The sequence below is a fragment of the Pyxicephalus adspersus genome, chromosome 6, assembly GCF_032062135.1.
Source record: "Pyxicephalus adspersus chromosome 6, UCB_Pads_2.0, whole genome shotgun sequence".
NCBI lineage: Eukaryota > Metazoa > Chordata > Amphibia > Anura > Pyxicephalidae > Pyxicephalus > Pyxicephalus adspersus.
In genome coordinates, this window is record NC_092863.1 from 30,865,677 (window position 1) to 30,880,431 (window position 14,755).

A 14,755-nucleotide genomic window follows, 5' to 3' on the forward strand; every position below is an offset into this window, starting at 1 on the left:
TTATTGATGTCTGCAAGAGAAATGGTAAAATGTGTGTAGATCCTGGCCCTCATTTTGATTTGGAATCCTCTAAAACAAGCAAAGCAAACAAGCAAACTTTTTTGGCCACTAGGTGATTTCCAGGGTAGGCAGGAGCACACGAGGCCAGACTCTCTCTCCCGCCCTAATGGCCCCGCCCCCACCAAGAACCCCCCCTGAAGGGAAATCTCTCTCCTCCGCAATGCATAAGGAGTAGAGGGAATGTTCCCTAAAAACCCTGGCGGCGGAAGTGTTAACGCCATCTGTGGTAAATGGGAAAGGGAGACATGGAGGCTCAAGAGCCGCATGCGGCTACGGAGCTGTAGTCTAAAGGCCGGAGTTTGCCGACCTCTGCTCTAACATATCAAAAAGGCAACTGTGTTATGAGGAAACCACCTTATCTGGTTATTTCATGGAAAAGTATGCTTCTCATTTAAGTCAACAACTCCTTAAAAAAAACTTGCGTTATAGATAAAATAAATGTTATATAATTGTTATCCATTCTTTATTGAACACTTTGAAAGGTTAAAAAAAACATGATAGTTTTTGTTTCTCTTGACAACGACAATGAATCTTTAGCAACATTAGATTACTGATGCAGCTAGGATTTTAAGAACAGCAATATTTACTCCAAAAAAACATGAAAATATAAGAATATATGAATTCACATTCACAAACCACAATACAAATTATCAACTTCTATTTCATACAGCCAGTAAGGCCTTGTATATATGGGCATCAGGCAGTTTAAAAACAATGAGTACAGCAAACTTTTACAAAGCATAAGCGAAACATTTTTGGCCTGCTTAGCAACAATTAAAAAAAATGATCATTAAAGTTGTAAAGGATCCAATGGAGCATTATCTGCCTATTGTTGTTTTTCTACTTTATATATTCATAACCTTCTATTTGTAAAGCACCATCATATTACACAGCACTTTACAAAGTCCATAGTCATGTCACTATCTGTCCGTCAAAGGGGCACACAATCCAATGTCCCTACCATAGTCATATGTCATTATTACAGTCTAAGGTCAATTTGTCAGGAAGCCATCTAACCTAACTGAAAGTTTTTGGAATGTGGGAGGAAAGCAGAGTACCCAGAATAAACCTACTAAACCTACTAATTCCATGCAGATAGTGTCCCAGCTGGGCTTTGAACCTGGGATCCAGCACTGCAACCCATTGAGACACCATGCACATAAACAGCTGCGTAAAGCTGCTGGGAATCTTTGAAACTGTGTTGTAAATGCTTGCTGTGGACATCACTTTTTACAAACTAAAGAGCATAGACCTTAAAATATACATAGATTGTTATCTTGAATTAACTAGTTCCAGCCTAGAATTAGTATGTATAGACCTATATGTGAAATAATCATTTTATTTTTGAATGTATATGTATTCAGTGGACAAAAGTCCACACCCAGAGTCCATTAAAACAATTTTTCTATAATAAGCCCTTTTTATTGATAAGTTATGGCTTTCAGCTTCCAGCTCCTTTAGCCAAAGCTGCTGCCTCTGGAATTTGCCTGAAAACCCCTCGCAAAGCTTCAAGCTCTTGATTCAGCTGATGTATGCGAGTACGCAGCTTCTCATTCTCTGCCATGAATTCAAGGGCTCGTTGCTGAGTTTCCAGATTTCTGCGTTTGGCTTTATCACGGCTCTTGCGCACGGCAATATTGTTTCTCTCTCTGCGCATGCGGTACTCCAGACTGTCTTTACTCAATAACTTCTTTCCTTTGTGGCCCGAGTCTTTTATTGGAGAGGCCGGCACCATCCCTGGGAGAGGGCCCTGGTAACAAAGAGAGGTCATAGATAAGTCACACTGAGAATAAACAAAGATTTGCCCACACAAAGGTTTGCAATCAAACTTCCTGATGTTAGTGGCCAATAAATATAAATTAAAACTGCCCCAATTAACTTAGTGAAGTTCATCCCCTCCACTTTTCCCGATAATGGCTTCTCTGCAGGGTGGTTGGACCTCCACAGTGGAGCAAGTTTATGTAGAGAGGAAGTGTCTAAATATAACCAAAGGTTTAAAATATATAGCACTTAAACTATAAGTTTACAACTCAAAGTTTATTTCTACTTTAGGATCTCTGGGAATACCGAGCCAAGGGAAAACGTATATGCAAATACCTGAACCTCTTAATATAGGTCTATCAATGTTATGAGATTCCTTGGAGAACATTTGAGTACCTAACATTTGAGAACATCTAAGGAACTTGAAGAGAGATTTGCATTTTTAACTCTCATGTCAGCTTAGGCAATAAAAATGTCAGCTTAGGCAATAAAAATATTCACAGTATATTTTTATTATAATTTTTTATGTCCACAATTGAAAGTATATGCCCTTGAGTTTAGCAGAACAGCCCAAACAACATATTTATGTTGAAACGAATATATATTAGTATATGTATATTATTTTTCTTTGATAGCTTGTTTTGTTTCTAAATATAAAAGAAATATGTTGAAATTAAACTTTGTGAGTCCTTCCTATGGACAAATGTGAGTTTGTTTTGATTACTAAATGTGTTGAATTAAATTGCACTGAATGAAGTTGTACGAACAATTAGGCAACATGTCATGAAATAATGTTTTCAAAATCTTTGTCCAAGAGCTGTTTTTTTTCTGCATTAGAAGCAGAGTCAGACTGGCACATAAGTTGCAGCACTAAAAGGTCCTCTCTATTTTCCAGCATTGACCTAACAATAACAAATTAGTGAAGAGTATATCAACCATAAATAGCCCTAATCCTATGTGTGATGCAAAAAATACTGCCCTATACTGTCCTGAAACCATATATTGCATTTAATTGATATTCTGTGAAAATTGCTATTGTACAGTATATTTTGGAAGCCCACTCCATCCTACCCTAACATGTTTGGTCAATTATAACTCAAAATATATTTAAAGATTTCTAACATAAAAATGTTGGTTTTTTTTAGATAGAGTGAAGGATGTTTTAAACCTCTGTCTTTTTTTTTGTATCCTATTGGGGACATATCCGTTTACTTATTGTCCTGTAGACACAGTAGCAGGTGAAAGAGAACCATCTCAGGGAACACCTCTCCTAGACAGTTGTCATCATTACAAGTTTCCTGGTCCAGGATTTTAGACTTTATAACTTTTGCAGTTTCTGTTTCCCACTGGTTTTTCAGCAAGAGTTACCAGGAAGCCGTTGAAAAGCCAGCATGGATGCAGAACTAAAAGCTGATGTCCAAACTAGCTAGTGGTATGGAATTGTATGTATGGCAATGAACACTAGTGTATGTATTTATTAATGGAAAAACAAGAGAAGGTAACATTGCATTGCAGTCTATTAATACCGGTAGTCTACCAGAGTAAAAGCTGGTGGGATGTCTCAAGGCTGGTACAGTGGTGGGGCTAATAGTGAAGCATGACCAATCGGGCTCAAAGGCTTGTGATGATATTGCATAGCACAATGTTGTTCTACCAGTAATATTTGGGGGTAATGCACATCAGTAATCAGGATAATTATTCAACAACATAACATAACAACATACCAGGAATCAGGAGGATTAGGGTTTACCTGTGTGTGCTTGACAGGTGTTACTGCCAGGGGAAAAGGGGAGCTTGTGACCAACAGTTTATTTGGTTAGCTTATTTTATTTCTACTTACCATTTTTTTTTATTTTCAGACACCAAAATTGGCAAATTGAATTTTTTTGTGTATCCAGGCCCCTATAACACATAGCAAGGCATTTGGGGAAGTGCAAGATCACAAGTAATATGTTGTGAGACCACATCCATGTCATTGTCTGCGTCTACTGTTTCAACTTCTTATACTGGTGCTACAATATTCTTTTTGGACCTTTAAGTTGTCTCTAATAATTATCCCTGACTTTTGGCATCTATGCTGTTGGAACACTACACCTCTATTTCTGTTCTGTTGGGTTTTAGTACCACTTGACAGTGGTATTTACAACAGTGACGACCAATACATCATTAATAAGTGACAAAGGTTCTAACTTTCCACCACTATATGAAAGTTGGGTTTATCCTTTTGGGTTGGGGGGGGGGGTAAATTACATAAATAAGCAATTAACAAAACAAAAGGCATTACTGTAACCCAGAAAAATGCACACAAATTTTGTTTTTGCCCTGTTAATATTATCCTTTGGGCTACTGAGTCCTACGGTCAATGTTAATGATGGGATTTGCTCTTATTTATTAACTTGCAATGCTTCTTAATATGTCAGCACTAAATAAAAGATAAAGTTTGTCATAACTTATGACTGATTTATAATCAAATAAATTGATTTCTAGTAGCTACACAGAGAACAATAAGAACCTGTCAAGCCTTGTTAGGAAAATTCGCTAACATTTAATTTTAGATCTAAATCTAAAAAAAATATTTTGCCTTTACATACACTTCGTACTACATAAATATGCTCATTGGGTCCTCTAGGCTCAACAGTCAGTACAAAGATTGTTTATTCCTGAATCTGCAGTTTTTGGGTCCAGTGACGAAGCTAATCCACAGATATAAGCAAATTGCTCCCCTGCATAAAACTAAAGCTGGTGATTTATCTATGTAAAATAACTTTTAGAATTATGCCAATTCAAAGCTCAAACATGTTTACTATGAAGCTGTATCAATTCTTGTTACATTTGCGGTGAACCTTTCTTTGGTAAAGCTGGGTTATCAAGCAAACATGGATTGTTTTTCCAAAAGTCATTTGCTATTTGTTAGCAAATGTTTTTAATCCTGGATCTGATCCATTCCATGTTTTTGGATCACTAAGATTCACTGCTAAAAGTGTATCCTCACCAGCCTTGGAGACCTTTAATAAATAAGGCCCTATGAGTGCGGTTAGTAGATATAAGGCACATTACCTGCCTCGGTAAAGTATTTTTTTAACAGCAAAGGGAATAAATAGAACCTTTGTATGTTGGTATTGCTGTCTTGTCTCTGTTAGGGATATTTCCCCTCACATCCTGTTCCAGTTAAAACAGCAAGTGATGAAATCTCTCTAAAAACAGAACAGCAGAAATAAAATTCCCCTTTTTTAAGCAGGGTACTGAAATTGGAAACCTCTGTCTTCTTTATTTTTGTTTCTGTCCTCATGAAAGTGAATTCCCCTCATTTTCTATCACTCTGTCCAAATTGTCACTGAGATAAGACGAAATAGAAGTTCTGTCCAACAGGACCACAGCTGGCCATACAAACATGACCAAGTCTATTGCATTCTCCAATCTTTTAATAAATATAAATAGTTTTTTCATTCAAGGTGAAATGTGTAAATGTAAATGTCCCCAATCTACAACAACTCCTATAGCATGTTCATAGTCTCTGACCAACTCTTCTAAAATGTCTCTAGTCCCTGACCATTCCTTCTAGAATGATTACTGCCTCTGATGATCTTCTATAGGAGTGTTTCTTAACCTGAGTTCCATAGGTTTCTTACAAAGGGGTAGGGGTTTCTCGAGCAATGAGCACTTTAAGACTTTCAGGTCAGTTTCCACTGACACCAATTATCTTTTTGGCTATCTGTAGGGGTGGCTGCCTTCTCACTCACCAGCAATGTAAGAGGCATTGTTACCAATGACCACTAAGCCCATGTACTGTGAGCTGTGGATATACTAATTATAGAAGGGGTTCCCTAAGGACTTGAAATGGTTCCCCATGTAAAAAGGTTGCAAAACACTGATCTATAGTATGTCTGCAGTCCGACAGTTTTCTGTAGCACTACATTTAAAATTTTACAGTGTGTGGCCCGTTGGTGATCTTGGGCCACATTTGAGGCCCCTAAATAAGCAATGGTAAGTTGACCACTACTGCCCTAAATATATTCCTATATTTATATATATATATATATAGCTAGGTGTATTCTGTTCATTAAGAAATACATCCAGCCAATTTTATAAAATAATCTTTTGAGTTAGCTAGAACTATCATATGAGAAAGTCTATTCACATTTTTCACCGCTCTTACTAAATGTAGTAAGCAGTTTTTACTTAGTTTTTTTATTTTCTTCTGCATTTTAATGCAAATCTACTTGATCTTCAATGCTATTTACATTTTTCCAATGAAATAGCCTTGCATGATAGGAATAAAATGATAGATTTTATAAAACATAGGTGGAAGAAGAATAAGAATAACAGCGGTCATAAGGGAGGGTACGTTGATTCTCACCTTTAATACACGAAATGGTGGATGCACTCCGTCCATTTGGGGGGGTAGATGCACTGCAGTCTGTGCACACTGTGAAGCTTGGTATTGTAGAGTGTTACATACAGCCCTGTGTGATCCACGGGTCTCTTCCTTTACAATGACTCCTCCTGATTCATATGCTCCTATTTTGCGCTCTGGGATCATACTGTGTGGGTATCCATACAAGGCCCCAGAAGGAAAGCCCTCAGATGGCAGGTATTGGTATGTGCCTTTCAGACGATGTTCCTGTTTGAGTGGAAAGAGATCAGACAAAAGTTCTTCTCCTGACTCAATGTATGTGGATAAATCCACAGAAGTCTCAGGATCACAGAGATTACTCCCCACAAGTTCTCCTTGGGCTCCTCCAAGACGGGAAGGATAATTTGAGATTGGGCCTCGCTTTTCACACTCATAGTAACTGTTCTGAGACATTGTTTGGGCTATGGCTTTCTTCTTCCAGGTTATTTTGTTTTTCTCCAGCACTCTGCTCTCCACGTAAATGTCTTCGGCTGACAAAGTTCTCCTTAGTATGTTGGCTAATCACGTTCTTCTTTATTTTATCAGCCTAAGACAGCTGGGAAGATAGGAGAATTTAGTTACAGAATTTCCTCTAACACACATGTTTTATTGTGTCATCTTTTGTGTTATTGGTCAAGTCCAGAAAAAAATGGAATAAGGGGAACAAGAGGTGACACAACAGCAACTACACAGGTTACAGATAAGATCCTTTAGGTGAGACTACAAGCCATTAGAAACAAGTACCTCACAGGAAGATACATTTGTACCTTCCAGGCCTCCAGTTTTATTGCTCATGGTTTCATATTTTTGATGCAAGAGGTATATTGCCATTATTTAGTACTCATAAAACAAATACTGGTTCCTGGCTTATATACCAGGGAGACTATTACTAACAAGAGTGCGGGTTTACCACAACACCTTCCACACTGGTCACAGCAGATACCTAGGCTTTTAGCCAAATGTATCACTAAGGCAGATACCCAAAATTTTACATCTATAGACAACTAGCATGGGCTGTTGACACTGCTAAACACCAAGGAATCCTGTCCTCTAATTGAATATTCAGGAAACTAGACATAGCAGACAAAACTGTTTTCAAAAATTAATAATTGTAATGTGTCTTGTATGTTATTCTTTGCAATTCTACCCTCAAATCAGGATTCCATAAATTCCCTATGCAGTAGAAGGAAGTTGCATCCTTAAGCCCTTTGTTTTCCTATCAAGCAGTTTTTATTCTAGGTGTCAACATGTTTCTACAATATATTGAACATTTACGTGATCTATATATACGTACCAGGACTCGACCCTATTACAACAATTTGATATTACAAAACATTTAGACAGAAGATACTCTGGTCAGTTTAATTAATTATTGCTGCCTCACCCGTTTCAGCAACCAGTGTATATATTCTCTATTTATCTTATAATGCAAATTATGTGAGTTTAACACAATTGGTATAGAAAAGTATTACATATATATGCACACATATTATACATATACCGGTAATTGTATTTACTTTTAATAGTTGGTCATCTAGAATTGATATAAAATAAAGGTTTTTCCCAATTATATGAAATTAAACAAAATTTAAAATTAATCGACCCACAATAGAAATATTCCTATACTATACTTCAGTTCAGCCATTTACCATTTTGTTCATTTTTTAGGGAATATAATGTTCTAAGATACCCTAAACATTGTGTTTTATAACCTACCACAACTGATTGTAGACACAAATTTATCCTAAATTATTTTAATTCTTCAGAGTTACCTACAGAATATGCAATTTTACTTTTTATTTAATATTAAGGTAATTTGTTCTAGACCTACTGTCTGTTGCTGCCCAAAATGAGCTTATTTGAGAAGATGATGGGAAGTTAGGGGACCAAGTGAATCTAAACTTGGCAGACAGCTCTGGTAAACAGATGGGACTCAATGTTTGGTTTAATTCTCACATTATCTATAAACAGTGTTCTATGATGTGCACAACAGTAAAAGCATGTCTACTGATACTTTACTAAAGCCTAACATCAAGCAAAACAAGTTATTAAATAATTATGTCAGTTATTGTAAATATAAGTGTATAAGTATTACCTATTTTATGTACAGCGCTGCCTAATATGTTGGCACTATATAAATCCTGTTTAATAATTATAACATTAATAATATTAACATTAATAAAAATAATAATAATAATAATAATACCTTTAAAACTAAACTTTACAAATTCAAAATTACGTTGTGAAGATGTACTGTGCTGTAGCTAAACACCTCTTTACTCTTCACTACCTACTTTGTGTGAACTACAAGTCCTACCAATTTATGTAATCACACTTCTACTTTAGTTGTCACTTGGCAATGGTGGATTATGGTTAGATAATCTCTTAATAATTTCTGCTTACATGTTATTAGTTAACATTGTTTCTGGACTGTATTATTAATCATCTCATTTTGTGATAGCAACTCCACCAATTGAAACATTAAACCACCCTTTGGCTTTATTTACCAATGAATCTCAGAAAGAAATAGGACATCATCAAATATTTTTTCCTAACATAACAGCCTAGGATCAGAAAATAAGAATCAAGGCTTCTGTTTGATTTCTAAAAGCAAAAAGACATTTTCTTGTTACTCCATACTTTCCATACATGAGCCCCTTACTGTTAATTTTTTGGGGGTTGACTTTAAAGTAAAACTGTCATGAAAGAGACACGAAGACTATGATTATCTAGTCTGAAAATGCTCATTCTCTGAATTCCATGCTTACTATCCTACACATTTTTTTTCACATCTTCAAAACCATGAACAAAATTGCAGATTGAGTTTTCCTAAACTTGCCAACTTTGTATGTTTGTATTTGGTCAAGTACTCAAAACAAAAGTTGATGCCAATGGGCCGGAAGGACAGTCATTGAGCTAGTATTTTCAGAAAGTTTTCAGCAATAGCAAACCCCCAGTGCAAAGTGTATTTGAAGTCATTGGGACTAGTTAGTAAAATACGAAGTACAGCCAGGTTTGGTGGGATGCATGGAAGGGTTTTGCAGGACAAAGTAACAGGTTCACTTTAATTACCCCCTCCCTAGCATAACATAATCATCTTTCCTTAATTCTTCTACCATGATGATTAGCTGCCAGGAGCAAAGAAATTATAGGGTATTTCCAAACATAAAGGAGCATAAAACATCTCTAAGTGTCAGTGCTGGGAATAAAAAAGAGTCTAAAGCTCTATGTAAATTGCAAATTTAAATTACCTGTAGCTTGCATGGTGTGGCTGTTCTTAACAGCTAACAAGAGTGATGTAAGAATGAAGGAAAGATGAATATGTACTGTTGAAAGGGAGTGATAAAACTGATCTTTTTTTCACCGTAAGTAGGCACAGGTTCATTGTATTTTTTAATATGAAAAGACAGATTACGTTTTCGATTATTTTGATTTAATTACAATATATTGTCTTTGCAATAAAGGTATTCCAGACCATTTTACACAAGTCTGCTCTGTCTTCTATATATAATAATATGCTTTACACTGACATACAGAATGTGGAAAGTGGCATTAACGAGCGCAAGCCTGATATGAGCATTGTACCCACACTTCCTATTGTGGTTAAAGTCAAACTCATCATTTCACCACAATTTTTTTTTTTAGCTTTAAAAAAATGTCTTTATTAAGTAAATCATAATAACTGTACAAACATTCCTAACTCAAAAAGATAGTTTGTATAGAATTGGAATTGAAATATCTAATTCTTTGTTTTAACTGCTTTATTTTTATTAAGTATCTAACTGTAAAATATATTTCTCTTTATTAAAGCTCCACTACTCTGCTGTTATATCTTTTTGTTGGTGATAAATGGAATTTAAAGCAAATCAGGAGATGTTTCCAATTTGGCTAAATGCATTAAAGTCAAAGGGGAGGGTTTTTTTTTTTTTTTGCAATAAACTAAAAAAAAAAAAACTTTTACTATAAACATTTTAGAAGAAATAGTACACAAATCAAAATCAAATACACAAAAAGGGAAAAACAAATACAAAAAACATCTAATGAAATACACACATCTATACTACACCGATCAAATACACTAAAATTCCTTTTTGAACCCAATTTTTGCCTAAGCATTTCAATGTGTGAAGATGAGAGTTTGGGGTCTGTAAAATGTTGGCAAAAAGTAAAATTAGTAATTTTTTTTAGCAAAATCAATTTTGCTGAACTTACTTTGCTCATCCCCACCTACCTATACATATTTTGGCCAGGTCATCAAACTTTACGTTTGATTATACAGTCAATGCTAAATGTAATGTACACGTAGTCTACAATATATGATCATATGTGTATATATTTTCATAAACAGGTGAGGAATAGCTATTTATAGTTAAATTATATAGTTCAAATATAATAATATTTTAAAAATTTCCTTGCCTTGAAAAGTCTTTTGGATACAACACTGCTTGAACAGGGTGTAAAATAGAACTTTCTGGTGTTGCTGCGAATTCATTTGTACTATAAATGTTGTTGTACAGCATACACACAGTAAATAATATAAACAATATTAAATATTAAAATAAATTGGAAATTTCACGAAAGGGTCAAGCCACTCACAAATTATATTCTTTTATCAATTTGAGAGCTGCTGGGCAGAATTAGCTTCTGGCTTGCTATATATAATTATATAATTTGAATACTCCAGTGTTCCTCCATAAGGGTTTTTCCTGGTTTTTGGAGGTTCTTTGAGCTGCATTGTTGGCTTGATCTTCTACCTATGCTGACCACCGTACAAGGGAGCAGTTTTCCAGTAACTAACCACTAATGTTAGCTGACACCATAAATTTTAGTGCCCATCTTTTTAAATATTATTTAAAAAATAATTCAGAAAATAATTTTGTAGCGGCTTGGTAACAAACTGATCTGCATGTTTTGTCAAATATAGTAGCTATGCCACATTACATTTTATTTAAAACTCGATTTAACTTTGTTAATGTACAATGGGCTGTAGGTAAAATGTCTTTTAGCTGTGGTTTTCCAAGGACCTAAAACAAAATTTTGAGAATTTTTCTAAAATGGCTGCTCTAACTGATAGATCTGGCTGTTATTATTAATATTATTATTAATAATAATAAACAGGATTTATATAGCGTCAACATATTACGCAGTGCTGTGCATTAAATAGGCTGCTATAATTCCTGACTGTGTTCCTGTTCACCTAGAAGTCTTCCATGTTCCCAATGACCTTTTTACATTTTTTCTTTATATATCTTGTATTTTCTTTATTAAAAAAAGTTTTATATAATACAGGTTCTCCTTAAAAAGGAATAAAAAAAGGAACAAATGTTTTTTATATTTAACTTTCGAGGGAAACGTTCCAAAGACGATTAGCAATGGCAAGCCGCATATTTCTAAATTATTTTTGTTTTAACTAACAAAACTTCATTTATAAAGTAATGATAAATGACAAATATATCTACTCAAGAACATGGGGATAGGGAATGCATTCTTGTATGTGTACATGCAGATCTTTTTCTCCGCTCCATCGCAGTGTATGTGTTTAGAATAATAATACGATCTAATACAAAATTAATGTTGGGTGTAACTATGTTAAATAATTACACAAGCAGTTCTGAGAGTTGCCAGACTGCTATTGTTGTTGTAAATTTTTGTTAAAATCTGATTTCCACTGCTAATTACTCTGCAGTATGAATTTTAAAAAAATAAGATGTTTCTGTATTGGTATAATCCAAAGTACTGCCATTTTGTATTATACGTTGGATAGTTTATTTAGCAAAAAATCGCAATGAATTTGCTTTGTACCACACCTAAAAAATTCTATTGGTTTCCAATTTTTTTAAAATGTAATGTACACTATACTTACCACTATGTAATAGGTGTATAAGAGGCAATGCTTAATCATAACATCTTTCAGAAGTAATGCCTGGAATCGTTTTGAGATTACTAAAGACTCATGTACTCCATATTTGATTTCATTTGTATGTTACTTAAAGAAATAGTTGTACTTGAAGGATTGCTTTGCTTCATCCACTGGCTTTACTTTTTATAGCACTATTATTTTTTGTCCTAGACTTTTCTAGTGTAATGATCTCATGAATTTATTGTTTTAGTGGAGCTATATTTACCCCCTGACCTCCAAAGCCTACAAAAATAGGTAGGAATGGATGATTCTCTTTTACTTGAGAGTTGACCATTTGTGCTCAATAAAGTACAGTTACCAGAAGCAGTATGTTAAATTAATTCAAGAGATCCGTTACTTTTAGTTTGACTGGTATTCACTAATAAACAAGAAGTCCATGTACCTTTTTATTTTAAAGGTATGGTATTACCATACCTATAAGATCTACTCTATTTCTAATAGGCCCATGAAAGAACACATATTAATATTAGTGTTCAATAATATTAGATATGAACTGAGGACATTTATTATAGGTTTTTTCTAAGTTTGTGTTCTTTGTAAGATAAATACAAAAAAATAAAGTGTCACATTTTTAGTCAGTGCCAGTAAGGCTCTAATAAGAAAATGATCATATCTGTAAAAAAGATGATTGAAAAAAAAGATTGGCCACCTAAACACTTTTCTAAATCTATGTTGGAAGGTCTCCCTAGTTTTATTTTTTAGGCATTATTCCACTATAACTCGATTTTTTTTAGATAATTCTCACTCCAAATGCACTGTTGTGGCAAAACTGTTTTATATCAGGTGAAAAGCACATTTTAACCATGGCCACCATGGTATTTTAGTAATTTGGCATTAAATCTTTGTAAAGATTTAATTGAGAGATTTTGAGTATATATGGCATGCCTTCCCATTTATTACCTAGTTATGAATGAAGAATGATATGATGATGAGATACAATACCCTACAATGCATAATAGAAATAAAGTAAAGGTTGCACTTTGTAATAGATTGTCTTATACCGCAAGCTATAGAAGAATGGTGCTAATATAAATTGCTGCTATAAAACATTTGATAAAACATTTACAACATTACAAGAAAAAAACATAAAAATATTTATGTATATTTCTATCTATCTATCTGTCTATCTATCTATCTATCTAATTATCTATCCGCCTTTATTTCAAAGTTATAGCTTATATTGTATATTAAACAGATGGGGTGATCTTAGCAATATTTTTACCTGTTCTTTTCTCTTGTGCACTCGTCTGTGACTTATGATGTATATAGAGTTTTGATATCTCGCACCCCAGAGTGGATTTCCTAGGGGTCAATATAACACCTGAAGTTAAATGCAGGTCTGAAATGAACAAGTTTGGGGAGGGGGGGTCATCTTCTGTATCACTATATGTACCCTCCCTTTTGCTGAAAGATTCCGCCCCCCATGATATGCTCATCAGGAAGACAACTGATTTCCCAATGGGGCTGGTGCAATCCAGACACTGCTCTGAGTTTATCAGCTCTCACCACATTGCCCCCACAGCGCCCAGTAACGGCTACCTCTCAGCGGGCCTGGGACTGGTTATTAACCTCTTATCTGCTACAATGCAGAAGCAAGGTATAAAGAACTTATTGCAAAAATTAAAGAACAATTATTAAATCATTGGTTTGTAACAAAAAAGTAACAGGACATGTGTTCTCTTATGCTTAGTTTACTTGGTTTATGTGTACTTTCTCACACAACTTATATTTTCAAATGTGATCAGATGAAGAATTGTGAAAAAGGGTGCATACAGTTATTAGAAACTGAATTGTAGTATATAGTAGAAAAGGCATTATTGATGGGAACACTTTCATGTCATAACAAATATTGTGGTCCTAGGCTTATGAATCATTTATTTCATCATTGCTTTGGGTGGTATTGCTTAAAAGAGAAGTACATTTTTTAAAATATTAACTCTTTTAAAATATCCAAGCAAATTAAATGTTTGCACTTATAACTCTTTTTCCCTTTGTACTTTGATTAAACCAGCCAAAGCTAATTTTCTATAAGATTCCTGATTGTTTTCTAGACGACATGAATCCTGAATAAAGAATGAAATGCTACATCATACAAGGTAGCATTTGCTGTTTCTTGGTCACTTTCTGTGCACCTGCATTTATTTATACTATAATATGCTTGACCATTATTCCTAAAATTGCCTGTCAGTGTCTCAGTGGAGAGCTTTACACAGTTTCCTCTAAAAAAAAAAAGATAAGAAGATCATTGGTGTCACTGGTAGCTTTACAGTAAGTGGTTAGGAGAGAAATTAATTTTGTTCCACATCATTGGCATTTCTGACTGATTTGGGGCCATCATATGCAGGTATCACCAGGTGGGAAATAAATTTACCTCTACTCAACGAATCCCTAACATAACAAGGGTTTCACCAAACTGTGAATGAGAAAGTCTATTTAAAAGCATTGTTTTACCCCTAGTTTGATTGGATAGATAGGATGGATAGGCATGCAGTAAAACAGAACCTGCACAAATACCCGGCACTGGACCAAGTGCAGAGTCTTATGATTGACTGCCAGAAATACTGCAAGCTAAATTTATTAATATTAATATAAATTTATAATATTAATATTATTTTAGTATT

The 14,755-nt window shown here is 34.6% G+C and overlaps 1 protein-coding gene across 1 annotated transcript; it reads right to left on the reverse strand.

Annotated features, from left to right (window-relative positions):
• Positions 1–501: 501 nt before the first annotated feature.
• Positions 502–13,512, reverse strand: CEBPE (CCAAT enhancer binding protein epsilon). The gene is made up of 3 exons (XM_072415083.1): positions 13,357–13,512; positions 6,179–6,770; positions 502–1,810 (listed from the first exon to the last, which is right to left on the reverse strand). Exons 2-3 carry the CDS (start codon positions 6,626–6,628, stop codon positions 1,502–1,504), a joined length of 759 nt encoding a protein of 252 aa, XP_072271184.1. The 5' UTR covers positions 6,629–6,770; positions 13,357–13,512; the 3' UTR covers positions 502–1,501.
• Positions 13,513–14,755: the final 1,243 nt, after the last annotated feature.